The sequence below is a fragment of the Pristiophorus japonicus genome, chromosome 2 (assembly GCF_044704955.1).
Source record: "Pristiophorus japonicus isolate sPriJap1 chromosome 2, sPriJap1.hap1, whole genome shotgun sequence".
Taxonomy (NCBI): Eukaryota; Metazoa; Chordata; class Chondrichthyes; family Pristiophoridae; genus Pristiophorus; species Pristiophorus japonicus.
In genome coordinates, this window is record NC_091978.1 from 292,418,125 (window position 1) to 292,445,733 (window position 27,609).

Consider the following 27,609-nt stretch of genomic DNA (forward strand, 5'->3'; position numbering starts at 1 on the left):
TGTGTGAGCCTACTCATGCCATCCACCCTGCCTCCTCCCCTGCTGACTGTTCTGTTATCTTTTTTAGAACTTGAGGCCAACCCTGACAATGCAGAAGATGATTCAGACAAGGATGTACCTGAAGAGAACATCTTCCAATCCAACCCTCCAGACCAAGAACATGGGGGTGAGGGGGAGGGGGAGGGGATGGAGCTCCCACTGTTATACTGACTTTGGAGGAGGTGCGGCTCATGGAGGCAACAGCCCCTTCCGTGACTCATGGTTTGAGTGTTTGTGGGACATGGTTTCACACCTTCCGAGGTTGCGGGTCCCAGTGATGGGGTGCAGCGAGGCACACCCAGGGCCCCACTGTCCCAGGCTGCGGGTCCCAGTGTTGCGGTGCAAGCCACATCCGTGGGGAGGAGGGGAAGGAGAGCTCGACCGCACTCTCCTGAGGTGCGAGATCTAACAGATGTGGTTCAGATAATGTCATTGAGTGCAGAGCAGTGACCTTACCTGATCACTCCTGGATCCAGATGAGGTAGCGGGACTGTCGGGAGAAGTAACAGCAATGATATGAGAAATGGGAACGATATCCGGGACCATCAGTGAGGGAATAGTGGCCATGAGGGAGGGAATGTCAGAGGTAGTGCAAACCACATCACTGACCATGAGTGAGGGAATTTTGCAGGTTGTTGAGACACTGTCAGGGTGCATGAGAGACTGGAGTTGGAGTTAGCTGCTGCAAGGGAACATGCCCAGACCCCACGTTCATTGACAGAATCAACAGTTACTCCCACTCCAGCCTCTAAAGAGCCCAAAGCCAGGCCCTCCAACTTGCCACCTGGGCCCTCCAACTTGCCGCCTGACACCGACGTCCTCCACCTACAAGAGGTGCGCAGTACCCGAGATGTTAGAAAGAATAAGCTTGGCATCAAGCCCAGAAACACTGCGCCACCGCCTGCGGGCAGGGGTGGTGGTGTCCAAGACCAAGTGCAGCAGGCGGTCTTAGAATAAGGGGGAATGAGAGGTGAGTGCAGCCTTTCTTTTCTACTGTTATTATTGTTACTGTTGTAACTGTTCTCAAATTAAAAGTTTTTGTAAGTTATGTAAATTTACAAGTTTTTAAAAAAAGTGATCTTAAAGTAAAGTTTGATACAAGAATCATTATTAAAGTTAAGTACATGGTAAACTTTTGAATAAAATATATTTTACATTAAAACTGAATCATGTTCCATTAACACAACAGAACATTACGCAACAGCTCCAAACAGTAAACATGTCCATGTGGAATAGTTGTCACTGAGCCCTCACGCATCAGTAAAGCTTTCACGGATGAGCTGCTGACGCAAGGCTCGAGCAATCATTAAAGCAGCACGATGGCCCGCCATGCTCCGGCCTCAGGCACTTGCATGGCTTCCTCATCTTCATCGTCCTCTTCCTCCTCCTGCTCGTCACCTGCATCTTCCACATCATTATCAGCCACTCTCACCGCATGTGGGTCTTCCACTACCAGGTACTGCTGCCTCATGATGGCGAAGTTATGCAGCATGCAGCAGTGAATTGACCGACAATCTCAGGGGAGTACAGCAAGTAGCCTCCGGAATGGTCCAGGCATCGGTAACGCTGTTTCAATATGCCAATGGTCCTCTCAGTGATGCTGCATGTCGCAATGTGCGACATGTTGTATTGACGGTCAGCTTCTGTCCGGGTTACGCGTGGGGGCATCATGAGCCATGTGGCGAGGCCATACCTTTTGTCCCCCTTTCTGGCTGCTGCTGCTGAAACATGGCAGATATAACGCTGCAGCATAGGATTAACACATCATAGGTGCTGCCAGGGTAACTTGTATCGACTGACATATCACACGAGCTGCACATTAATGAAGCGGAAGCCTTTTCTGTTCTTGTACATCTCGGAATCCTTCAAAAGGTGCTCGCAAGGCGATGTGGGTACAATCAATGCAGCCCTGTACCTTTGGCCTGATCTTTAAACATACTTTCTCTCAGGTGGCCGAAGGCTGCGCTGGCGCACTGGAGGCGGTGTTGAACCTAGTCGTCGATGTCTGCCGTTGCTGATAATAGGCTCCTGAGGTATGGAAAGTGGTCCACGTTGTCCAGGGCCGCGCCATGGATCTTGTTGACTAGGGGGCAGTGCTGTGTGGCGGAGTCAGGTTGGTGGAAGACCTTTGTCATATGGATGTTTAGTGTAAGGCCATGCTTTCGTATACCTCAGTGAAGATGTTGACTATGACTTGGAGACATATCTGCCACGAAGCTCATGGTCTACGTGGCTTAGTGATACCCACCCTCCTGTATGGCTCAGAGACGTGGACCATATACAGTAGACACCTCAAATCGCTGGAGAAATACCAGCAACGATGTCTCTGCAAGATCTTGCAAATCCCCTGGGAGGACAGACGCACCAACATTAGTGTCCTCAATCAGGCCAACATCCCCAGTATCCAAGCACTGACCACACTCGACCAGCTCCGTTGAGCGGGCCACATTGTTCACATGCCTGACACTAGACTCCCAAAGCAAGTGCTCTACTTGAAACTCCTACATGGCAAGTGAGCCCAAGGTGGGCAGAGGAAACATTTCAAGGACATCCTCAAAGCCTCATTGATAAAATGCAACATCCTCACCGACTGGGAGTCCCTGGCCAAAGACCGCCCTAAGTGGAGGAAGTGCATCCGGGAGGGCGCTGAGCACCTCGAGTTCTTGTCGCCGAGAGAATGCAGAAAACAAGCACAGGCAGTGGAAGGAACGTGTGGCAAACCAGTCCCACTCACCCTTTCCTTCAACGACTATCTGTCCCATCTGTGACAGAGACTGTAATTCCTGTATTGGACTGTTCAGTCACCTAAGAACTCACTTTTAGAGTGGAAGCAAGTCTTCCTCAATTTCGAGGGATTGCCTATGATGATGATGTGCCTTTGGGAAGCCAGCAATCCTGAAGAAGTTCACTTCACAGCCCTGTCATGGATTGCTTATTGCTTGGGCGGTCATGGGGAACTTTATGAAGTCATTCTTACACATGTACAGTGCAGCCATGACCTGGCGAATGGAGACATGTGTTGCATATTTCAAGTTGTAGCTTGAAACGATCCAGAGGCATAGAATGAAAGTGCAGCTGTAACCTTCACTTCAACTGACAAAGCAGTCCTCCTGATGCTTCTCGGTTGCAGGTCTGTTTTGACCAACTCACAGATCTCACTCACAACTTTTGCGGAAACGCAGCCTTCTGACACAGTCTGCATCACTCAGGTTGAGGCACGAATGCCTGTCTCGATATACCAGAGGTGGGCAAGGCCTCCTGCGCAGCACCCCACGGGCTCTGATGTTCCTGATGCGATGAGGTCGAATCAATTGTCTCCTACACAGCAGCATGATGCAGAAGGCTCGCACAAGGTGTGGCATTGTTAGTATTGCCCCCATACTTAAACTTAATCTTTGAAAGAAGCTCAAAACGGCAGGAAAGCAGGCAGCACAGGTTCGCAGTAGTCTCTCTCCAGGTCTGTATGAATGGACCACACCCAAAGATCTTGCGACTTCTCTCTCACTCCCCCTCCCCGGGCTCCAAGCCTTCTGATCGGCCTCTCCCTATCTCTCCTCCTCGCTCCCCCCCACGGCTTGTTTTGTAGCCGAACCCCGAGTCGGTGTGTCTGGGCGCGAGGCCGATTCTGCCGGCCAAAGCTACGACCCTCCAGTCCTGCTTCAAGACGTTCGGTGGTGGCATGTGAGTGAGTAAAAATAGAGAAAACTTCTGAAATCCAACAAATTTACACTTCTACGTTGACGGGTTAAAAAAAAGTTGAACTTTATTATTGATTTTGATAGTGTTCTTGACTCCCTCCAAAATCTTCGATTTAAAAACAATGGCGTCTTTCAGCGCAGATTTGTGAATGTGCGCTGGTTTTCTTAACTCACCAGAAGGTTTTTTGGGTGTGGCCAGATACGCCAACTTGAGAAAAAAATGTTGGCCAAACTGCGAACAATTGAAAAAAAAAATGGCGCAGACATGAGGGAACATCAAGTAAAAAAAACTGGCCTTAAAAAATCGTAACTAAGTCAGTTGCGCCGGCGCAGATCGCAGAGGGAAACTTTCAAAAAAGTAAATACGCCAAACAAAACGGTGCAAGTGAACAGGGAAAATTGAGCCCTATGTTAGTTATGAGTTATGATCAGCCTCGGCAAGATGGAGGGTGGGGAAAATATGGGCACTACTTCCTCCAACAGCATAAGCTGTTTTTATATTAGATTAGTTCTGTGCAAGTGCTGTTGAACCCAGACATGCAAGTCTCATGCAGCAGGCAGCAATCCAAAAATAAACTTGCCAGATTTACTACAATTGATACCATGCGCCAGGAGTAGGCATCACTGGCACAATCTCCCATAATAGAAAAACACAGAGCCTGGATTCACCATTCAAGGAATCATGATGTTACATTTTAGGGCCTTTAACCATCACGGTCACCTCCTCCCCAACCCCGCCCTCCTTCCTCAAGTTTAAGAACAGTTTCAGTAAGCAGATCGAGTGTCTTGCATGCTGAAACTACATCTGTACACTCTGCTGCGTGCCTGTCAGTATAATTTAGGTCTAGCAATTAACCCTGAAATGTGGTAAATCGCTTCCTTGAGAATGGGATGCTCACCACTCTCTCCTGTCACCTGCCAAGGTGGAAGTACCACATTGCTGGATCACTGCATATAATCTAAAACTACATGTTTATTTACAGATAAAAATAATGCACACAAGCAGAAAGATTGGCAAGATAATAAACAACATTATAATCAAACTTGCACTTCACAGAAACCAGGCTGTTTAAAAAGATAGTGGGGCTAAAAACCCATCGTATCCCAGAGTAAGTGCCAGAATATGTCCATCCAGGACCCTGCAAAATTCACCGGTGAAAGAGGCGATTCCCTAGTTTAAATACCCCAGGAAGGGGCCCGCGACACTAGAGGCGTGCCTCAAATGCCTGTCTTCCCCAAGAGACTGCAGAGGGGCATGCTGGGTTGGAGCGGCAGGGGTAACGTAACATTACGCCCCCCTAATCTGAAACATAATTAATGTGCTCCTATTTTTCCCTTTACCGTCATGAAATTCTGTTTCAGGCCTGGTTTGTCAGGTGGGTTCCGTATCGGTCATTGGATTGGTCTGTATGCTGTCTCTCACTCAGTGTACCTGTCCACCCATGCTCTGTCAAGCCAGGGACATGGAAACACCTGACCTGGGAGTTCCCCCCCTCGGTCATGTCATCTCAACGCTGCTGAACTCGTTTGGGGAAGGTGGATGCCCCAAAGATTCCACAGAAACTCCAAAGAAAAGCCGGGGACCTGGGGTATTTGAGCCCGTACCTAATTTGGGACCCTTCCTGCTGGATTCCCGCCAGAGTTATGGCAAGAGTGCGCAGCAAAGGCTGCAGATTTCGGCCTTGTGTCTACAGTCCTTACAGCTCCTCTCAGTAAATTCTTAGAAACATGCGATTTATGGTGGCATAAATGGAGGATTATTCTTAGCACTCTAATTGCCCCATCATAGGTGAAGCAATTATAAAACTAAAGACTATAGTAAAGTGTCTGCATTATAAGGATGTCCTCTGACATTCAGGGAGATTTCTGTGTTTATTATGTGATTTCAGATAATTATGGTTAATCAGATTTTAAAATAAATGGTTTTGGGCTGCTACATTTCTGAAAGGTTTGTGTGAGGATCTTATTGCCATGTTGCAATACATGTAACTAGCTGCATGCAATCTGATTTGGTCATTATATTCAATAGGAAACATCTGCCCTAAATGGGTTTACTTCGTTGTTCCAAAATGTATTGGGCTACATGAAATTCTGAGTCATTAGAGTAATCGAATATTGGGGCGAAACCACACTGAAGGAAAGGCATGTTTAAGGAAATAAATATGGAGACATTATTAAAAAGAAAAAAGATCTTGAACTTAGCGCCTTATTGTGTCCCTTAGAATTATCTCAAAGTGCTTTGCATACAATGAGTTGCTTTTAAGTGTAGTCACTGTTGTAGGTATTTGTTCATGGTGATGCTCCACAAACAGCAATGAGATGCATCAACAGTTAATATCTTTTGGTGAGATTGGTTGACATCTCATTTTGCAAGGTGCAAGATATGTTAAACTGTCAGTAGGCTTACTTGAAAAAAATGCTTGTAACATGAAATAAGTCCCATTGCATACATTGCAAGATAGGCTGCTAAGCTTATTCCGGTCAACGAGATCCAAAGTCTATGGACAAACTGGATTTGCATCATCTATGTACATCTCATCTTAAAAGGTTGACCAAGAAATAAACCTCATTGTTTAATCAAAAGTCCTGTTGCTCATTACACCATGCAAGCAATACAGTTTATGAACAGCGTATATTAACCCCTTGTGGACAAATTGTAGTTTTTTTTTAAAAAAGCACTGTGCTGCTGGACATCTTCCTGCTCTTTTTGACTTCTGTCTATTATTTTAGCCGTAAATAAATGTAGCCAACTAATTTTGTCCTCTAGGTATTGGTCTGATAGCATACTGTCCACCTCTACGAGAGAGCACTGCAATGTCGGAGATGCCGTCTTTCGAATGAGACGTTAAACCGAGGCCCCGTCTGTTCTCTCAAGTGGACGTAAAAGATCCCATTGCACTATTTCGAAGAAGAGCAGGGGAGTTATCCCTGGTGTCCTGGCCAGTATTTATTCCTTAATCAACATAACAAAAAAAAATTATCTAGTCATTATCACATTGCTGTTTGTGGGAGCTTGCTTGCATGCAAATTGGCTGTCGTGTTTTCCACATTACAACAGTGACTACACTCCAAAAGTACTTCATTGGCTGTAAAGCATTTTGCAACGTTCGGTGGTCGTGAAAGGTGCTATATATTCAAGTCTTTCCTTATAGAAATGATAGGACAACATGGTGGACATCCCACATATTTTCCAGTGATCAGGAGTTAATCATTAAATTTGGGCACTTTATTCCATGCACAACATGTATATGGATGAAGATTTTGGATCATGGGAGATTTGATCTGTTTATGGAAAATGCTGTCCAGGAATGTGAACACAAGCGTCTTGGGGTAAAGCCCAAACACTAAGTTCTTTCAACTGAAATTCAAACTATTTCTTTGTAGCAATAAAAATTCTAAGTTTTAATACCTTAGCAGACCAAAAAAAAATCGTTTAGGACTAGTGGGTTCTTGACACCCAGAATAACCTGCTTTCTTTGACACCTGCAGTAACTGGAAGTTAAATTTCCATGCTGAACAACATGCTGCATTCACTCGCCATCTTTATCATCATTGATTTTTTGAACTAAAAAGCTTCCTGTGCACCTTTCTTGCAGACTTACGGTCTCCTGTCTTTTATTTAGAAACTTACTGAAAGACAGCCTCTAATTAAATCCTAGCTACTTCTACACCATTCCGGCTTGTCATACAGGGTGCAAGCTCGCATTTTAATATTCAGTTGCATGGCAAGAAAGATCTCAGGTCTATGAATAAGAAGTACTTCCTCATCGACTTGGCTTCCAGATTAAGGTGCTAAAGTGGCTTGACACAAGAAGGGAAAAAGAATGCAACCATCTGGGTAAAGTTAACAAGATAAAAATCTTCAATTGGATTCTTGAGACAATAATCATTCTCTCACCTTTCTCCGATTTTTCCTCAGATCCTGGTGTAGATGACCCACTGAATATCACTGGAAGGTTGAAGGAAGAGGTTCGCTTTTCGTTGGTGAAGTCAGAGTTGTGAATTTCAGATTCAGTGACAGAATCACAAAGTGCTGAAGATGAAGACAATGAAGACGATGATAACGAAGACGATGATGATGACGACGAAGAAGAGGAGAACGTTGGAACTGCCTTGGATTCACTGGTGGGGCTAAGACAAGAGTGTGTTTGGACTCTCTCATCTGCAGAAATGTCAAATACAGTGAAGTTCAGACCCAGGAAAGGTTCTGCCATTAGATGCCAGCATATATTTTTTGACAAGTGTAACACTAAGCCAGCGATAGCTTAATTTGACATAAAAACATTTGCCCTGAAAATTCTGTGGGGGTTCTCTGGTTTTCTACTGTTACTTTGGCAGGAGATTAGGTGAATCCCATTAGAAATGGCGTAAATGTCTGAAAACAGCCGTTTATATAGTTTTTCTGGGATTCTGCTGGTCTTCCACCCAAGTTATATTGGGAGATTGGAAGAACTCACGTAGAATTTCCTAGCAATTTTCTTTATTAATTCGATATGGTTAGAAAAAGACAATTAGAACTTGCCTTACATTTGGTTAAAACTGAACTCAAAACTTAAGTAAGGATTTTTTTTGATTTATATTCACTTACCAGGCTATGGTGTTACTGGATTTTAAATGCAATTTAATAGATGTCACCAGGGAGGAAAATTAAAAATGCGTACAACCAAAACAAGCTGTAGCCCAGCACTAAAATTAGCTGCCTTGGTTACCTGCATGTGCTGCATCCACATGTGCTTTCATTTCCGTTTCATCCATGCAGGTAAAATTACAGATACTGCAGCACAATGAAAACATCCACTGCTCCTTATCTACATGTAACGACATGTGGCTGACAAACTGCAGGTTCACCTCAGTCTCAAATCCACAAACATGGCAGCTAGATAGAAAATTAGGCAACATGAAAACTATTGCTTTTCATTTTGTTTCTTATATTTGCAATATTTTAAGTAAAATAACACTGGTCCAGTGTGACCTTGAACGGCGGTGAATTAACATCCTGCAAAACAGAAACAGAAGTTACCTGTAGTAATATGGACTGTTCTTACGATCACAACTGTTTGAGGTTACAGCAGTAGCTATGTCCTCAGAATCTCCACTCACTAACTTCACTGAATGGATTGTCAAATGCTGGTTTAAGTTCGCTCGACACTTGGCAGCATATGGACACAAGTGACACTTGTACCTTCTTTCTTCTACAAAAATAACAGTTTACAGTGGTTAGCTTTTAAATACCCTTATGGGACAACCTTTCAGTCCCTCTATGGGAAGGTCATTTCAAATTTGATATCTACATTTCCTTTTGTCTCTCATCCAGTTTATAAACATTTTTGATTTAAAAACTTACAAACACTACACTGTATTCATAACATCTCCTTACCTGTGTGCAAAGTAAGGTGTCGAGACAGTGTCTGCTGCCGGCCAAAAACTTTCCCACAAACCTTACAGGGAAAAAGCTGCTCACAAAATTTCCACGGCGCGGTTATAGTCCCTGACTCGACAGTTAATTTTCCTGCTTCTGCAAATGGACAATAGTTCTTATGTAGTCTTTACTTCACAGGCATAACAGTGTTTTCAACTATGTTTAGAGTGATATCTGTCTGGTCAGAGAGTGTTAGCTTTGTAGAAAGACCATTGCAAAATTTATTCTCTGTTAATTTTAGTATTTTCACCCTCTCCTCTTAACAACCGTATTATACTTTGTTAGGAAAGTGAGTGAGCATACTACGAGTTCTACGAAAACTTAACGTCAGTGTTATTCTACAGATTAGAAAGCATGATATGGCAGAATCAGCACCAGTTCTAAACACTGAGTTTTGTCCACTGCAATAAATTTCAAAATGGACAAAACCCTTCATGTATTTTATATGCGTATTTTCCTTTCAAGATTATATGTTCTGCCTTTCCATTAGGCTTACATTTGTAGCTCCTCGCTACAGGATATAACCATTTTAAAACAGATACGTTTAATGCCTTTGTGAAGGAGGGTAGATTTAGATTGTTGACCCAGGATTTATTTATGTACATTCCTACTGGATATAGAACAACTTGCATTTATATAGCGCCTTTAACATAGTAAAACACCCCAAGGCACTTTACAGAAGCGCTATCAAACAAAATTTGACAGCAAGTTACATAAGGATATATTAAGAGGTTGAACTAGGCGGACTTGGTGATGACATAAGAACATAAGAACTAGGAACAGGAGTAGGCCATCTAGCCCCTCGAGCCTGCTCCGCCATTCAACAAGATCATGGCTGATCAGGCCGTGGACTCAGCTCCACTTACCCACCCGCTCCCCGTAATCCTTAATTCCCTTATTGGTTAAAAATCTATCTATCTGTGATTTGAATATATTCAATGAGCTAGCCTCGACTGCTTCCTTGGGCAGAGAATTCCACAGATGCACAACCCTCTGGGAGAAGAAATTCCTTCTCAACTCGGTTTTAAATTGGCTCCCCGTATTTTGAGGCTGTCCCCCTAGTTCTAGTCTTCCCGACCAGTGGAAACAACCTCTCTGCCTCTATCTTGTCTATCCCTTTCATTATTTTAAATGTTTCTATAAGATCACCCCTCATCCTTCTGAACTCCAACAAGTAAAGACCCAGTCTACTCAATCTATCAATATAAGGTAACTCTTCATCTCCGGAATCAGCCTAGTGAATCGTCTCTGCATCCCCTCCAAAGCTAGTATATCCTTCCTTAAGTAAGGTGACCAAAACTGCACACAGTACTCCAGGTGCGCCCTCACCAATACCCTATACAGTTGTGCAGGACCTCCCTGCTTTTGTACTCCATCCCTCTCGCAATGAAGGCCAACATTCCATTCGCCTTCCTGATTACCTGTTGCACCTGCAAACTAACTTTTTGGGATTCATGCACAAAGCCAAAAAGAGTTTCATGCACAAGGACCCCCAGGTCCCTCTGCACCGCAGCATGTTGTAATTTCTCCCCATTCAAATAATATTCCCTTTTACTGTTTTTTTTTTCCCCCAAGGTGGATGACCTCACACTTTCCGACATTGAATTCCATCTGCCAAACCTTAGCCCATTCGCTTAACCTATCTAAATCTCTTTGCAGCCTCTCTGTGTCCTCTACACAACCCGCTTTCCCACTAATCTTTGTGTCATCTGAAAATTTTGTTACACTACACTCTGTCCCCTCTTCAGGTCATCTATGTATATTGTAAACAGTTGTGGTCCCAGCACCGATCCCTGAGGCACACCACTAACCACCGATTTCCAACCCGAAAAGGACCCATTTATCCCGACTCTCTGCTTTCTGATCGCCAGCCAATTCTCGATCCATGCTAATACATTTCCTCTGACTCCGCGTACCTTTATCTTCTGCAGTAACCTTTTGTGTGGCACCTTATCGAATGCCTTTTGGAAATCTAAATACACCACATCCATCGGTACACCTCTATCCACCATGCTCGTTATATCCTCAAAGAATTCCAGTAAATTAGTTAAACATGATTTCCCCTTCATGAATCCATGTTGCGTCTGCTTGATTGCACTATTCCTATCTAAATGTCCCGCTATTTCTTCCTTAATGATAGCTTCAAGCATTTTCCCCACTACAGATGTTAAACTAACCGGCCTATAGTTTCCTGCCTTTTGTCTGCCCCCCTTTTTAAACAGAGGCGTTACATTAGCTGCTTTCCAATCCGCTGGTACCTCCCCAGAGTCCAGAGAATTTTGCTAGATTATAACGAATGCATCTACTATAACTTCCGCCCTCTCTTTTAATACCCTGGGATGCATTTCATCAGGACCTGGGGACTTGCCTACCTTGAGTCCCATTAGCCTGTCCAGCACTACCCCTCTAGTGATAGTGATTATCTCAAGGTCCTCCCTTCCCACATTCCTGTGACCAGCAATTTTTGGCATGGTTTTTGTGTCTTCCACTATGAAGACCGAAGCAAAATAATTGTTTAAAGTCTCAGCCATTGCCACATTTCCCATTATTAAATCCCCCTTCTCATCTTCTAAGGGACCAACATTTACTTTAGTCACTCTTTTCCATTTTATATATCGGTAAACGCTTTTACTATCTGTTTTTATGTTTTGTGCAAGTTTACTTTCGTAATCTATCTTTCCTTTCTTTATTGCTTTCTTAGTCATTCTTTGCTGTCGTTTAAAATTTTCCCAATCTGCTAGTTTCCCACTAACCTTGGCCACCTTAAACGCATTGGTTTTTAATTTGATACTCTCCTTTATTTCCTTGGTTATTCACGGCTGGTTCTCTTACTGCCCTTCTTTTTCACTGGAATATATTTTTGTTGAGCACTATGAAAGAGCTCCTTAAAAGTTCTCCACTGTTCCTCAATTGTGCCACCGTTTAGTCTGAGTTTCCAGTCTACTTTAGCCAACTCTGCCCTCATCCCACAGTAGTCCTCTTTGTTTAAGCATAGTACGCTCGTTTGAGACACTGCTTCCTCACCCTCAATCTGTATTACAAATTCAACCATGCTGTGATCACTCATTCCGAGAGGATCTTTTACTAGGAGATCGTTTATTATTACTGTCTCATTACACAGGACCAGATCTAAGATAGCTTGTTCCCTTATAGGTTCTGTAACATACTGTTCTAAGAAACAATCCCGTATGCATTCTATGAATTCCTCGGCTACCCCATCGATATGTAGGTTAAAATCCCCCATGATTACTGCCGTTCCTTTTTCACATGCCTCCATTATTCCCTTGATTATTGCCCGCCCCACCGTGAAGTTATTATTTGGGGGCCTATAAACTACGCCCACCAGTGACTTTTTCCCCTTACTATCTCTAATCTCCACCCACAATGATTCAACATTGACATGGATATGTTGTCGGAAGCTCACCTCGGGTTCAAATACGACACCAAGGTTGCGAACAGTCTGGTTCAGCCTCAGACAGTTGCCAGGGAGAGGGATGGAGTTGGTGGCTCGGGAGTGGAGTTTGTGGCAGGGAGCGAAGCCATTGTCGTTTCGGTTTTCCCAATATTTAGTTGGAGGAAATTTCTGCTCAACCAGTACTGGAGCAGTCTGACAGTTTAGAGACAGTGGAGGGGGCGAGAGAGGTGGTGATGAGGTAGAGCTGGTATTGTCAGTGTACATGTGGAAACTGATGGTGTTTTTGGATGATGTAGCAGATGGAAAAAAAATTAAATACCTCAAACATTCTGATGTGATGGAGCAAAAACAAACAGTCATTTCACTATTTTTGATGACATACAACTGTTCAGTACTTGCAAATTTAAAGAGTTTTACGAAGCAGTATGATTTCTCTCCTCCTGTCCTGAAGGTGCCGACACTTGTTGGGGTACAGATCTATGGGTGCCAATTGAAATCTAGGATCACGCCCAAGTACGGTTAAGTACTGTTTAAACTTTTCTGCCGAGCTGGTTTTTGAAATTCTGTGTTAATTAAACTTTTCAAAAAGACCTATTTAATTAGGAATGGGAATGAAGCAGAGAAGTGCACCCAGAGATAAGAAAATACTCCAAAGAAACATGACTCTTGTGTTCATGCCAAAAGAAACTTCATCTGCAGAAAGTAACCAGTTAAGATGAAGATCTTGATTACCAAGCGGTAGCGTTCAATTAACATGGAACGGATGGCATAATGGGAACCTATGCAGGATGACCAGCCTTTTTTCATGCATTATGTTTCATGCTTAAATTATCTCAGCTTTTTACTGGATGTCCAATTTCAGTGGATGCCATCGTATCCAACGTGATATTGCCATTAGAACTTTAAAGCTACCAGCATCTAAACAAAAAATGTTTTTAAAGTCAAGAAGAAAAAAACATTTAGCCAATTGAAGTTCATCCTAACGTTTCCAACAAAGAATCCTACTGGAAGGATGTCTTCCACCTCCGAATATACTGCCACCATCTTTATATATTTGACAGGATGGCACCATTCTTGTGGATACTGTAGGTGGACTCCCAAGTGCTTAAAAATAATCGAGACAAAACATCATTTATCTTTTTGGGTAAATTAACTAATTCCATTCTGCAGCAGGGAGCCATATGAAGGGAAATTGGATCAGAAAATGGGTGTTAGTGTTGTAGTCATTTCTCCTATCCACACTGCCTTCAAACCCAGGATTGGTGAATTTACACTTACACCTGTTCATGCAGTTAGTTATTTACGTTTGTTGACAATCATATCCATGTATTGTATGCAAACATGCAACTTTGTAACAGTATTTTTCCAAAATAAGATTTTTCACAAAAATTAATAAAAAAATTCGCAACCAGACATTTAAAATCGCCAAACCTTTAAGTCACAGTCAGCGCACTAAACTATCTCATACCTTGCGACGTTGGTCTTCCATGGAGATCAGACAAAGGGTCTCTCAAGTTTGAAGTGAATGGTGATTGTCTAAACGCTTCTTCACAAAGAGAACTGGACCAAAAGAAAAAAGAAAAAAAACTCACTGGCTAACTATTTCTGAAGATTCAAACATCTAGACACAGAAAACAAAACATTACTCATGAAACGGCAATGAAATCATTCGTAGCAAGTTCAGAGAAACTGGGTAGTACAGCAACTTAGAAGATTATCCTTTATCTTTGGGATCTCAGTATGAATCTAGTCCTGATCACAATTATAAATATATTTCACCTGCACTTCGTTGTCATAAGAACACAAGAACATAAGAATTCAGAGCAGGAGTAGGCCCTATGGTCACTCGAGCTTACTCCACCATTCAATAAGATCATGGCTGATCTTCGCCCTCAACTCCACTTTCCTGTCCGATCTCCATATCCATTGATTCCCCTGGAGTCCAAAAATCTCTCTCTCAGGCTTGAATATAGTTAACGACTCAGCATCCACAGTTCTGTGTAGTAGAGAATTCTAAAAAAAAATCACAATCCTCAGTGAAGAAATTACTCATCTCAGTCTTAAATGGCTGACCCCTTATCCTGAGACAATTTCTAGACTCTCCAACCAAGGGAAACAATCTCTCGGCATCTACCCTGTTAATCCCCCTCAGAATCCTCTATGTTTCAATGAGATCTCATTCTTCTAAACTCCAGAGAGTATAGGCCCAATCTACTCAATCTCTCCTCATAGGACAACCCTCGCATCCCAGGAATCAATCTAGGTGAACCTTCATTGCACCGCCTCTAAGACAAGAACATCCTTCCTCAGATAAGGAGACCAAAACTGTACACAGTTCTCCAGGTGTGGTCTCACCAAAGCTTTGTACAATTGTTGTAAGTTTCCCTTAATCTTGTACTCCAAGCCCTTAACAATAAAGGCCAACATGCCATTTGCCTTCCTAATTGCTTGCTGTACCCGCAGACTAATTTTGCGTTTCTTATACAAAGACACCTAAATCTCTCTGAACATCAACATTTAAGTTTCTCTCTCAATATTCTGTTTTTCTATTCTTCCTACCAAAGTCAATAACCTCACATTTCCCCACATTATACTCCATTTTCCTCTTATTGCCCACTCATTTAATCTGCCTATATTCCTTTGCAGGCTCTTTGTGTCCTCCTCCTCACAGCTTACTTTCCCACCTAGCTTTGTATCGTCAGCAAACTTGAATACATTACATTAAAATTATAGAATGATTACAGCACAGGAGGCCATTCGGCCAGTTGAGCCCGGGATGGCTCTGTGCAAGAGCACTTCAGCTAGTCCTACTCCCCCGCCCATTCCCCATAGCCCTGAAATTTATTTTCCTTCAGGTACTTATCCAATTCCCTTTTGAAAGCCACGATTAAGTCTGCCCTTTCAAGCAGTGCATTCCAGATCCTAACTACTCGCTGCGTAAAAACGTTTTTCTTCATGTCGCCTTTGGTTCTTTTGCCAATCACCTTCTATCTGTGTCCTTTGGTTCCTTCGTCTAAATCATTCATATAGATTGTAAATAGCTGAGGTCCAAGTACTGATCCTTGCAGCATTCCGCTAGTTACAGCCTGCCAACCTTAAATGACCCATTCATCCCTACTCTGTTTTCTGTCCCACGTTAACCAATCTTCCATCCATACTAATATATTACCCTCAACTCCATGAGCCCTTTTCTTGTGACGCAATCTTTTATTTGGCACCTTATCGAATGCCTTTTGAAAATCCAAATATGCTATATCCATTGAGTCCCCTTTGTCTATCCTGTAAGTTTTCTCTCTTCCCTCCTTTCTTGAATAGCTGAGTTATATTTGCAACCAAATCCGCTGGGACCATTCAAGAATCATGGGAATTTGTGAAGATCACAACCAATGCATTCACTATCTCTGCAGCCACCTCTTTGAGCCAAGTATTTAGCCCGCTGATCCGCTTGTCCATATGTCAATTTGCACATGGCTCAGGTAACAATCCAGACATTAATACCATTGAAGTTCTGCATTTTCATTTGGACCCTAGTTCCTCAAACTTTCTCAGCTGAACCTCATTCCTAGTTCTATCCATGTCGTTGGTTCCAACGTGGACCATGACCCGAGTAGCAACAAGACTGCCCAACAGAGACTCTCATTAATCTTTGCATTAATCTCGACTGCTTAAAAAAATATTCCATTTGCCAATTTACTCCCCTCTTCTCTTGGTGACAATGACTCCTGCTTGGATAGAATTTAACAGGCCTCTTCAGTCCTCTGTACATCACCTAAGTGCCCATTCTTCATACACGAGCTCTTGTCAGCTGGTTATTTGACCATCTGATGCACAACAACTCTATCCTATTCTCACCAGTCATCTCCACACACATAATCACACTTTACAGATGGAATTACTGGATAGGAATAAGAAGGTAGATCCCCAGATGATTTTCCTTTTTTAAATGGAATGGCTGGAACGGTAGCATAGTGGTTATGTCAGTGGACTAATAATCCAGAGGCCTGTATTAACGATCTAGACACGCAAGTTCAAATCCCACCACAGCAGCTGTGGAATTTAAATTCAGTTAATTAAATACAAAATCTGGAAAAAAGCTAGTTTCAGTAATGGTGACCATGAAACTATCGGATTGTCGTAAAAACCCATCTGGTTCCCTAATGTCCTTTAGGGAAGGAAATCTGCCGTCCTTACCTGGTCTGACCTATATGTGACTCCAAACTCTCAGCAATGTGGTTGACTCTTAACTGCCCTCTGAAATAGCCAAGCAAGCCACTCAGTTGTAACAAATCGCTACAGACATGACAACAGCTACGGACATGTCAACGGCACACCCAGCCAGTCAACTCTGCAAAGTCCTCCTGATGAACATCTGGGGACCTGTGCAAAATTGAGCGAGCTCACAGAACCATACCTTTCAGCCAATGTTCCAGACTCCTCCATCACCATCCCTGGGTATGTCCTGTCCCATCAGCAAGACAGACCCACTAGGCACAGTGATATACCGTTAGGAGGGAGTGACCATGGGAATCCTCAACGTGTGGTGTCAGGTCAATCATGGGCAACGAAACCTCCTTCTGATTACCACTTACCGCCCTTCCTCAACTGAATCAGTACTCCTCTCCATGTTGAAAACCACTTGGAAGAAGTACTGAGAATAGCAAGGGCACAGAAAGTACTCTGGGTGGGGGACTTCAATGTCCATCACAAAGAGTGGCTCGGTAGCAGCATGACTGACCAAGCTGGCCGAATACTGAAAGACATAGCTGCCAGCAGGTGGTGAGAGAACCAACATGAGAGAAAAACCTATCTGACCTCGTCCTCACCAATCTACCTGTTGCAGATGCATCTGTCCATGACAGCATTGGTAGCAATGACCACCGCACAGTCATTGTGGAGATGAAGTTCCGTCTTTACACTGAGGACAACTTTCTCAACAGCAATTAGGGATGGGCAATAGATGCTGGCCTTGTCAGCAACGCCCACATCCCGGAACGAATAAAAAAAACCCAGAGGACAACCTCCATCGTGTAGTGTGGCACTACCACTGTGCTAAATGGGACAGATTCAGAACAGACCTAGCAGATCAAAACTGGGCATCCATGAGGCGCTGTGGGCCATCAGCATCAGCAGAATTTCATTCCACCACAATCTGTAACCTCATGGCCAGGCATATCCCTCACTCTACCATTACCATCAAGCCAGGGACCAACCCTGGTACAATGAGGAGTGCAGAAGAGCATACCAGGAGCAGCACCAGGCATACCTAAAAATGAGGTGGCAACCTGGGAAAGTTGCAACACAGGACTACACACATGCTGAACAGCAGAAGCAGCATGCTATAGACAAAATTAAGCGATCCCACAATCAGCAGATCAGATCAAAGCTCTGCATTCCTGCCACATCCACCGTGAACGGTGGTTGGTCATTAAACAACTAACTGGAGAAGGCAGCTTCATGAATATCCCCCATCCTCAATGATAGTGGAGCCAGCACGTGAGTACAAAAGACAAGGCTGAAGCGTTGTCAACCAACATGGTTTTATGAAAGGAAAATAGTGTTTGACAAATTTGAGTGTTCTTTGAGGATGTAACGAGCAGGGTGGATAAAACGAAACCAGTAGATGTAATGTATTTGGATTTACAAAAAGCATTCGATAAGGCGCCACGTAAAAGGTATAACAAGTTAAGAGCTCATGCTGTTGAGGGTAATACATTAGCACGGCACCCACCCTGACCTGCGAGAGAACACCATCAGCGGCAAGCAGGGATAAAGGCAGGAGTGTCCCAGGGCCCAACACGACACCCACCCAACCTGCGAGAGAACACCATCGGCAGCAGGTGGGGATAAAAGCAGGAGCTAGCTACTGCAGGGAGCAGCGCAAGCCGTTCTGGAAGGGCGACGGCTTCGAGGAGGGTGACTGGATTGACGTCACCAAAATCCAGGTTGCTGATTGAAGCGTCGACGCGACGAGCGGCGAGGTGTCGGGGCCCGGTAGCGGTGAGCCCACCAGTGAGACAGAGGCCCAGGAGTGGCGCAGTGTGCAACAGCGGGGTCAGGGCCCAGGGTAGATGCAGCACGGGCCAACAGCGAGGCCGTGAGGCTCACACTGCGACCTATGAATTTCAAGGACAGTAGGAGTATGTGTGCGTACTAGGGCCGTGCAACGAAGCTTGGTCTCCCAACCCGTGTCGTTGCTAGTGTACAACGGCCACCCTACGTTAAAAGAATTCACGCACAGGCATCTTCCACCCTTCAAGATGTAGTTCAGGACCTGGAATGTCAGGTCCTTCATGGAAACATTAGTGACCTCATCTTTTTTTGGTGTGGAAGCAGGTCATCCTCAACACGACGGACTGCCGAATACTATATACTATTAGGATGGATAGCGGATTCGTTACCCAACAGAAAACAGAGTCAGGATAAATGGGTAATTTTTAGGTTGGCAAACTGTAATTAGTGGAGTGCCACAAGGATCAGTGCTGATGCCTCAACTATTTACAATCTATATTGATGACTTTGGGCCACGGACCCTCGCATCTCCTGGGTCCCGATCTCTCACCGCTCCTCCGCCCCGATAAAAATTGGAGCAGTCAGAAACAGGACATCATGAGGTAAAATGACTTGAAAGGGGAACGAAAAACTGCAATGCACCCCAACCCCAGGTATCACAACCACAGATGCATGAATGATCTCAACCTTAATTATGTTTTACGATCACAACAGCCAACCGATTTCTGGACATCCGAGTCAGCTATTGCTGCATCTTTTCTTTCAGATTATATATAGATGAAATCATTTCATTTATCAAGAGGTACTCCAGGGAAGGCTCAAAAAAAAAAGAGGTAAGGGCCCAGGGGCAGCACGGGCCAACTCACACTGCGATCTATGGATAGTAGGAGCATGAGTGCGCGCTTGGTCTTCAGTCATCTTGGTTAACCCTTGCCACTGGATCAAGACCTAGCTCTGTCAAGCCGTGTGGTGGCTGGTGTGCAACGGCCACCCCACAATGAAAAAAATCCACGCACAGGCATCTTCCACCCCTCAACATGTAGTTCAGGACCTGGAATATCAGGTCCCTCATTGAAACACCCGTGAACTCATCCCTTTTTGGTGTGGAAGTAGGTCATCCGACACGAGGGACTGCCTAATACTAATATTACTGATGACTTTGATGAAGGGACCGAGTGTATTGGAACCAAATTTGCTGACGATAGAAACATCGGTGGGAAAGTATAGAAATATGCAGGCTATGGCAACATAAAATGGAAAGACTCTTGAGAGTAAGATTAAGGTGCTTTGAACATATAATGAATTACCAATTAAAATTTGATTTGTCATGCTTCCTTAGCCTCACCAGTAACTAGAATATACTAATCATAAGGATACAGGCAAAATGTAATCAATGGGACAGAATATACTAACCTATAACTTAGTGAGTTTTGGGCAACAGAAAGCAAGTTGTGAGGAAGACACAGAGAGTCTGCAAAGGATATAGATAGTGTTAAGTGAGTGGGCAAAAATTCAGCAGATGGAGTATAATGTGGGAAATTGAGAGGTTATCCACTTTGGTAGAAAGAAAATAAAAGCAAAATATTATTTAAATGGAGAGAAGCTACAGAATGCTGCAGCACAGAGGGATCTAGGTGTCATCGTACATGAGACGCAAAGTTAGCATGCAGGTACAGCAAGTAATTAGGAAGACAAATGGAATGTTGGCTTTATTGCAAGGAAGATGGAGTATAAAAGTAGGGACATCTTGCTACAACTGTACAGAGCTTTGGTAAGACCACACCTAGAGTACTGCGTACAGTTTTGGTCTCCTGATTTGAGGAGGATATACTTGTATGGGAAACAGTTCAGAGAAGGTTCACGAGATTGATTCCTGGGATGAAGGGTTTGTCTCATGATAAAAGGTTGAGCAGATTGTGCCTCTACTCATTGGAGTTTACAAGAATGACAGGTTATCTTATTGAAACATATAACATATAAGATTCTGAGGGGACTTGACATACAAGATGCTGAGAGGATGTTTCCCCTAGTGGGGGAATCTAGAACTAGGGGCATAGTTTGAGAATAAGAGAGAGATTAGGAGGGGCATGAATCTTTGAAATTCTCTACCCGAGAGAGCTGTGGAAGTGGAATCATTGAATATATTCAAAGCTGAGGGGCCAAATGGCCTACACTTGCTCCTATTTCTTATGTTATGTTCTAACCACCTTTAGCCAGATGTGCCGAGTGGATGATCTATATTGGCCTCCTCCCAATGTCCTCACCAGCACAGAAGCCAGTCTTCAGCCAATACGATTCACTCCACGTAATATGAAGAAACGGCTGAGCGCACTGGATACAGTGAAGGCTATGGGCCCCGAATGCATCCCGGCTGTTGTGCTGAAGACTTGTGCTCCAGAACTAGCCACACCTCTAGCCAAGCTATTCCAGTACAGCTCAACACTGGCATCTATCCGACAATGTGGAAAACTCCCTGGTTATGTCCACAAAAAACAAAACAAATCCAAACTGTCCAATTACCACCCCATCAATCTACTCTCAATCATCAGCAAAGTAATGGAAAGTATTGTCAACACTGCTATCAAATGTCACTTACTCATGAACAACCTGCTCACCGATGCCCAGTTTGGATTCCACCAGGACCATTCGGTTCCGGAACTCATTACAGCCTTGGTCCAAACATGGGACAAAAGAGCTGAATTCTAGAAGTGAGGTGAGAGCGGCTGCCCTTGACATCAAGGCAGCATTGTAGCATCAAGAGGCCCGAGTAAAACTGAAGTCAATGCGAATCAGGGGGAAAACTCTGCATTAGCTAGAGTCATACCTAGCACAAAGGAAGCTGGTTGTGGTGGTTGGAGGTCAATCATCACAGCCCCAGGACATCACAGCAGAATTTTCTCAGGGGATGTCCTAGGCCCAACCATCTTGACCTGCTTCATCATTGACCTTCCCTCCATCACAAGGTCAGAAGTGGGACGTTCGCTGATGATTGCACAGTGTTCCGTTCCATGACAACTCCTCAGATAATGAAGCAGTCCATGCCCGCATGCAGCAAGAGCTGGATGACATTCAGGCTTGGGCTAAGTGGCAAGTAACATTCACACCACACAAGTGTCAGGCAATGACTATCTCCAAGCAGCAAGAGTCAAACCACTGCCCCTTGATATTCAATGGCATTACCATTGCCAAATCCCACACCATCAACATCTTGGGGGTCACCATTGACCATAAACTTAACTGGACCAGCCACATAAATATTAAGAACAGGTCAGAGGCTGGGTATTCTACGGTGAGTGTCTCACCTCCCGACTCCCCAAAGCCTTTCCACCAACTATAAAGGCACAAGTCAGGAGTGTGATGGAATAATCTCTACTTGCCTGAATGGGTGCAGCTCCAGCAACATTCAAGAAGCTCGACACCATCAAGGACAAAGCAGCCCGTTTGATTGGCACCCCATTCATTCCCTTCATCACAGGTGTGTACCGTGGCTGCAGTGTGTACCATTTACAAGATGCACTGCAGCAACTGGCTTCTTCATAGCACCGCAGCAACTGGCTTCTTCATAGCACCTCCCAAACCAACAAACTCTACCACCTAGAAAGACAAAGGCGCATGGGAACACCTGGAAGTTCTCCTCCAAGTTACACACCATCCTGCCTTGGAAGTTTATCGCTATCCCTTCATCGCCACTGTGTCAAAATCTTGGCACTCCTTCCGTAACAGCACTGTGGGAGTACCTTAACCACACAGACTGCAGCGGTTCAAAACAGTGGCCCACCACCATCTTTTTAAGGGCAATTAGCGCTGGTCTTGCCAGCGATGTCCACATTCCATGAATGAATAAAAAAAATATAAAGGGACATGAAAAACATTTGCAATGCAGACCATGGATTAATCTTGGCTCCTCTGGGCTATGTGGCTCAGCCAGCACACTGCCTATTAATTGAGCTATTGGAAAAAACTAAACCACCCATTTATGGCCATAACAAAGTTGTTTTCTTGGTCAGATTTAAACGGGAAGGCCACATCTGGTCAAACACTGGAGCATCGTGATCAACTTAGCTGTGTTAAGCATCAAAACCATCAAGTACTCCTAGTTACTTTATCAGATTGCCAATCAAATGCAGGTATGTTGTATACTACAGTGCAATTTATTAAATTTGATTTTTATGTACACTAGAATATTTTCTAGAGAATATCAAATGGATACAAGTAGTGCTTGGTGGAGGTGCTAATGTTATGCCCAATCATTTGTTTCCCTTCCTGGGTAGCGCAGCACCTCTAGCTGAGTGTTTGGGTAGTTGACATGCTCCCAGGCCTCCACCAGTACCATTCTGAAACTGGATAAGAGGAAGTGCAGAAGAGTAGCTGGGTGATTATTCAGCTTATTGCGCTTTGCGGAAATGACTGGCCAGAACAATTGAGGTCAAGAAGTCTGCTGTGAATATTGCCTACCGACCATGCCATGGCTCTAATGTATTGCACCACTACTAACCAAAGCTCCTTTAACAAACCCCCTTTCATAAAAAATTGCCTCATACTCGCTGCCACTTCCTCAAAACAGCATTAATTTAACAGGTGCCAGATGGAGGCTATTTACATGGATCACACACAAACTCAACTACTATTAGAAAGTACTGCCAATGGAATCACCCTCCCATACTATTTAATTCTCACATTGTCAGTGATTTAGGTGCCTACTTATCCAAATATAGTACAGGTAATACATACAAGCTCTGAAGTGAGGTATGGTGCATTTACAAGGGTTCCAATTTTCACTTATGTGCTCTATCAAGGATAAGCATCAATTTCCCCGATGTCCCTTAACTTGTAGAGGTTTATAAAAACGTACTTGGATTGATGGCGTACCTAACCACAGGACTCTCAATAAAATTGTCTCCCACAAATAGATTCCTCCAGAATTGCAATCCCAATCTTTGCACCAAATTCATTTAATAGTTAACTCTTGGCATTTCTTTTCAAAATGCTGCAACGAGGGGTCATTTAGCTAGAAACATTGGATTTAAGTTGTGGCCCTGGAGCAGCAGACTAGTTATTGAACAAACTTTCAATATCATCTCTGTCCTAGGTGGGGGTCGGATAGTGCACACAGCTTGCCATACGGTTCAACTTAAATGCAAAGTTATGCAACCTAAGATTTAAAATCCACAGCCTTCCTTCCCCTCTCTAAATTACCCACAACTTTCACGGTCCTTTCTCCCCGACATAATTTTGCTGAACTCTTTGAATTCAAAAATGTTGCATAAGATGTACAGTGGAACCACAGCAAACAAAGATATTCTAGTTAAATAACAAGCTCAACTTTATAGCAACCAATTTGCAATGGAGGAAGAGGGGAAAGTTTTTCAATTTAGCCATTTCTACTTGACCTGAACCAAACATTGGGCTGCAGTTTAATTCCAATACAAGCCCATGTTTACTGACATTTCCGAGATGATGGTAAAGAGGTTTGTTATACATACATATTATAGATATACTCTGTGTAGTCACTGTATAATTGCATAAGATGGAGACTTGTTTATCGGAGGTACCATCAACAAGGTTCACACTGTATACACTATGCTGGCACCACCAGAGGGCGCAATTGGTGGAGGCTCAGGGATTACCTGCGGCCGCAACCGAGACTCCAGGGTGGTATGTTGCCTCACTGGTGCAAGAGTCAAGGATGTCTCGGAGCGGCTGCAGAGCATTCTGGAGAGGGAGCGTGAACAGCCAGTTGTCGTGGTACATGTAGGTACCAACGATATAGGTAAGAAGCGGGAAGAGGTCCTATAAGCTGAATTTAGGGAGCGAGGAGTTAAATTAAAAAGTAGGATCTCAAAAGGTAGTAATCTCTGGATTGCTACCAGTGCCACGTGCTAATCAGAGTAGAGGGAGCAGGATAGTTAGAATAAATACGTGGCTTGAGCAGTGGTGCAAGAGGGAGGGATTCAAATTCCTGGGACATTGGAACCAGTTCTGGGGGAAGTGGGACCTGTACAAAAGGGACGGTCTGCACTGAAACTGATGTCCTGGGGGTAACATTTGCTAATGCAGTTCGGGAGTGTTTAAACTAATATGGCAGGGGGATGGGAACCTATGCAGCGAGACAGGGCGAAGTAATATGGAGTCAGAAATAGATGGTAGAAAGGTAAAAAGCAATAGTGGAAGGCCGAGTAAACAAAGGCAAGAAACAAAAAGAGCCACACTACATCATAATTCTAAAAGGACAAAGTGTGTTAAAAAAACATGCCTGAAGGCTTTGTGCCTTAATGCAAGGAGTATCCGTAATAAGGTGGATGAATTAACTGTGCAAATAGATGTTAACAGATATGATGTGATTGGGATTACAGAGACGTGGCTCCAGGATGATCAGGGCTGGGAACTCAACATCCAGGGGTATTCAACATTCAGGAAGGATAGAAAAAAAGGAAAAGGAGGTGGGGTAGCATTGCTGGTTAAAGAGGAGATTAATGCAATAGTTAGAAATGGCAGACCAATTGAACAAGTACTTTGGTTCAGTATTCACTAAGGAGGACACAAACAACCTTCCAGATATAAAAGGGGTCAGAGGGTCTAGTAAGAAGGAGGAACTGAGGGAAATCCTTATTAGTCGGGAAATTGTGTTGGGGAGATTGATGGGATTGAAGGCCGATAAATCCCCAGGGCCTGATGGACTGCATCCCAGAGTACTTAAGGAGGTGGCCTTGGAAATAGCAGATGCATTGACAGTCATTTTCCAACATTCCATTGACTCTGGATCAGTTCCTATCGAGTGGGGGGTAGCCAATGTAACCCCACTTTTTAAAAAAGGAGGGAGAGAGAAAACAGGAAATTATAGACCGGTCAGCCTGACCATCGGTAGTGGGTAAAATGATGGAATCAATTATTAAGGATGTCATAGCAGCGCATTTGGAAAGAGGTGACATGATAGGTCCAAGTCAGCATGGATTTGTGAAAGGGAAATCATGCTTGACAAATCTTCTGGAATTTTTTGAGGATGTTTCCAGTAGAGTGGACAAGGGAGAACCAGTTGATGTGGTGTATTTGGACTTTCAGAAGGCTTTCAACAAGGTCCCACACAAGAGATTAATGTACAAAGTTAAAGCACATGGGATTGGGGGTAGTGTGCTGACGTGGATTGAGAACTGGTTGGCAGACAGGAAGCAAAGAGTAGGAGTAAATGGATACTTTTCAGAATGGCAGGCAGTTCTGTGCTGGGGCCCCAGCTGTCTACATTGTACATTAATGATTTAGACGAGGGAATTAAATGTAGTATCTCCAAATTTGCGGATGACACTAAGTTGGGTGGCAGTGTGAGCTGTGACGAGGATGCTATGAGGCTGCAGAGTGACTTGGATAGGTTAGGTGAGTGGGCAAATGCATGGCAGATGAAGTATAATGTGGATAAATGTGAGGTTATCCACTTTGGTGGTAAAAACAGAGAGAGACAGACTATTATGTGAATGGTGACAGATTAGGAAAATGGAATGTGCAACGAGACCTGGGTGTCATGGTACATCAGTCATTGAAGGTTGGCATGCAGATACAGCAGGCGGTTAAGAAAGCAAATGGCTTGTTGGCCTTCATAGCGAGGGGATTTGAGTACAAGGGCAGGGAGGTGTTGCTACAGTTGTTCAGGGCCTTGGCGAGGCCACACCTGGAGTATTGTATACAGTTTTGGTCTCCTAACTTGAGGAAGGACATTCTTGCTATTGAGGGAGTGCAGCGAAGGCTCACCAGACTGATTCCCGGGATGGCAGGACTGACATATCAAGAAAGACTGGATCAACTGGGCTTGTATTCACTGGAGTTCAGAAAAATGAGAGGGGATCTCATAGAAATGTTTAAAATTCTGACGGGTTTAGAGAGGTTAGATGCAGGAAGAATGTTCCCAATGTTGGGGAAGTCCAGAACCAGGGATCACAGTGTAAGGATAAGGGGTAAGCCATTTAGGACCGAGATGAGGAGAAACCACTTCACCCAGAGAGTGGTGAACCTGTGGAATTCTCTACCACAGAAAATTGCTGAGGCCAATTCACTAAATATATTCAAAAAGGAGTTAGATGTAGTGCTTACTACTAGGGGGATCAAGGGGTATGGCGAGAAAGCAGGAATGGGATACTGAAGTTGCATGTTCAGCCATGAACTCATCGAGCCTGCACCGCCATTCAAAGGGCCGAATGGCCTACTCCTGCACCTATTTTCTATGTTTCTACCACAGGTATCCAGGTATGAAAGGCAGGCCACCATATGGGATCCTCACTCTGGAGTTATATTAAATGGACTAAGGTCACTACAGTTCAAGTGCAATACTTTGCCTCGTGGAGTTGTTATCAGAGCATCTAAATGACATATCAATTGGCGTCGCGATTACGGACTTTCACGCGAAAATGGCTAACTTTGGTACGTTGCAGCAGTTCACACATGGGGATGATTGGGACTCCTTTGTGGAGAGGCTCGACCATTGCTTCACAGCAACGACCTGGCAGGCGATGATCCGGCCATGTTGACTGATAAGCACAGAGCTATCCTGCTCACCAGTTGTGGGCCCACCGTCCACGGCCTCGTCAGGGACTTGCTGGCACCAGCGAAGACAACAACCAAGACATACGAGGAGCTTGTAACGCTGATCCAAGAACAGCTCAAGACAAAAGAGAGCATCCTCACAGCCAGACATCGGTTTTACATCCACTGACGGCCCGAAAGCCAGGAAATCACGAAATATGCTGCAGACCTCAGAAGGCTGGCGGCACCATGTGATTTTGGTGAACATCTCACCGAAGCACTGTGGGATATCTTTGTCATCGGAATCGGCCATGAGGGCCTTCTTCGCAGGCTACTATCTGCGGATACCAGAGTCACTCTGCAGAAGGCCATCACCGAGCCAGGCATTCATGACCTCGACCTGCGGCTCTAGGCAGATGACTCATCCTCACGACTCAAACACAGCAAGTACTGTACACAGAATGGCACCTTTTAAAGGCTGGACTGTAGAACGTGAATCTCCTCAGGGGAGAGAGAATAGG

The 27,609-nt window shown here is 44.1% G+C and overlaps 1 protein-coding gene and 1 long non-coding RNA gene across 5 annotated transcripts in view; one reads left to right on the forward strand and one right to left on the reverse strand.

The window, feature by feature from the left end:
• The window catches only part of LOC139247277 (uncharacterized), a 34,728-nt gene extending 26,359 nt beyond the window's left edge, over nucleotides 1-8,369 (forward strand). The window contains exon 3 of the long non-coding RNA XR_011590856.1: nucleotides 7,657-8,369. This is a non-coding gene — a long non-coding RNA (uncharacterized lncRNA). The remainder of the gene's footprint in view (nucleotides 1-7,656) is intronic.
• znf827 (zinc finger protein 827) overlaps nucleotides 1-27,609 on the reverse strand; it is a 115,547-nt gene that overhangs the window by 8,579 nt on the left and 79,359 nt on the right. For 3 of the 4 annotated variants that reach the window (XR_011590854.1, XM_070871577.1, XM_070871581.1), the window contains exons 9-13: nucleotides 14,040-14,131; nucleotides 9,115-9,252; nucleotides 8,758-8,929; nucleotides 8,447-8,613; nucleotides 7,636-7,899 (exon numbers count right to left, since the gene is read on the reverse strand). Coding sequence is in view for 3 of the 4 variants with exons in the window: in XM_070871577.1 (XP_070727678.1) it covers nucleotides 7,636-7,899; nucleotides 8,447-8,613; nucleotides 8,758-8,929; nucleotides 9,115-9,252; nucleotides 14,040-14,131 (833 nt within the window). In the remaining variant the exon portion in view is untranslated. The remainder of the gene's footprint in view (nucleotides 1-7,635; nucleotides 7,900-8,446; nucleotides 8,614-8,757; nucleotides 8,930-9,114; nucleotides 9,253-14,039; nucleotides 14,132-27,609) is intronic. The other variant, XM_070871578.1, reaches the window with a different exon arrangement.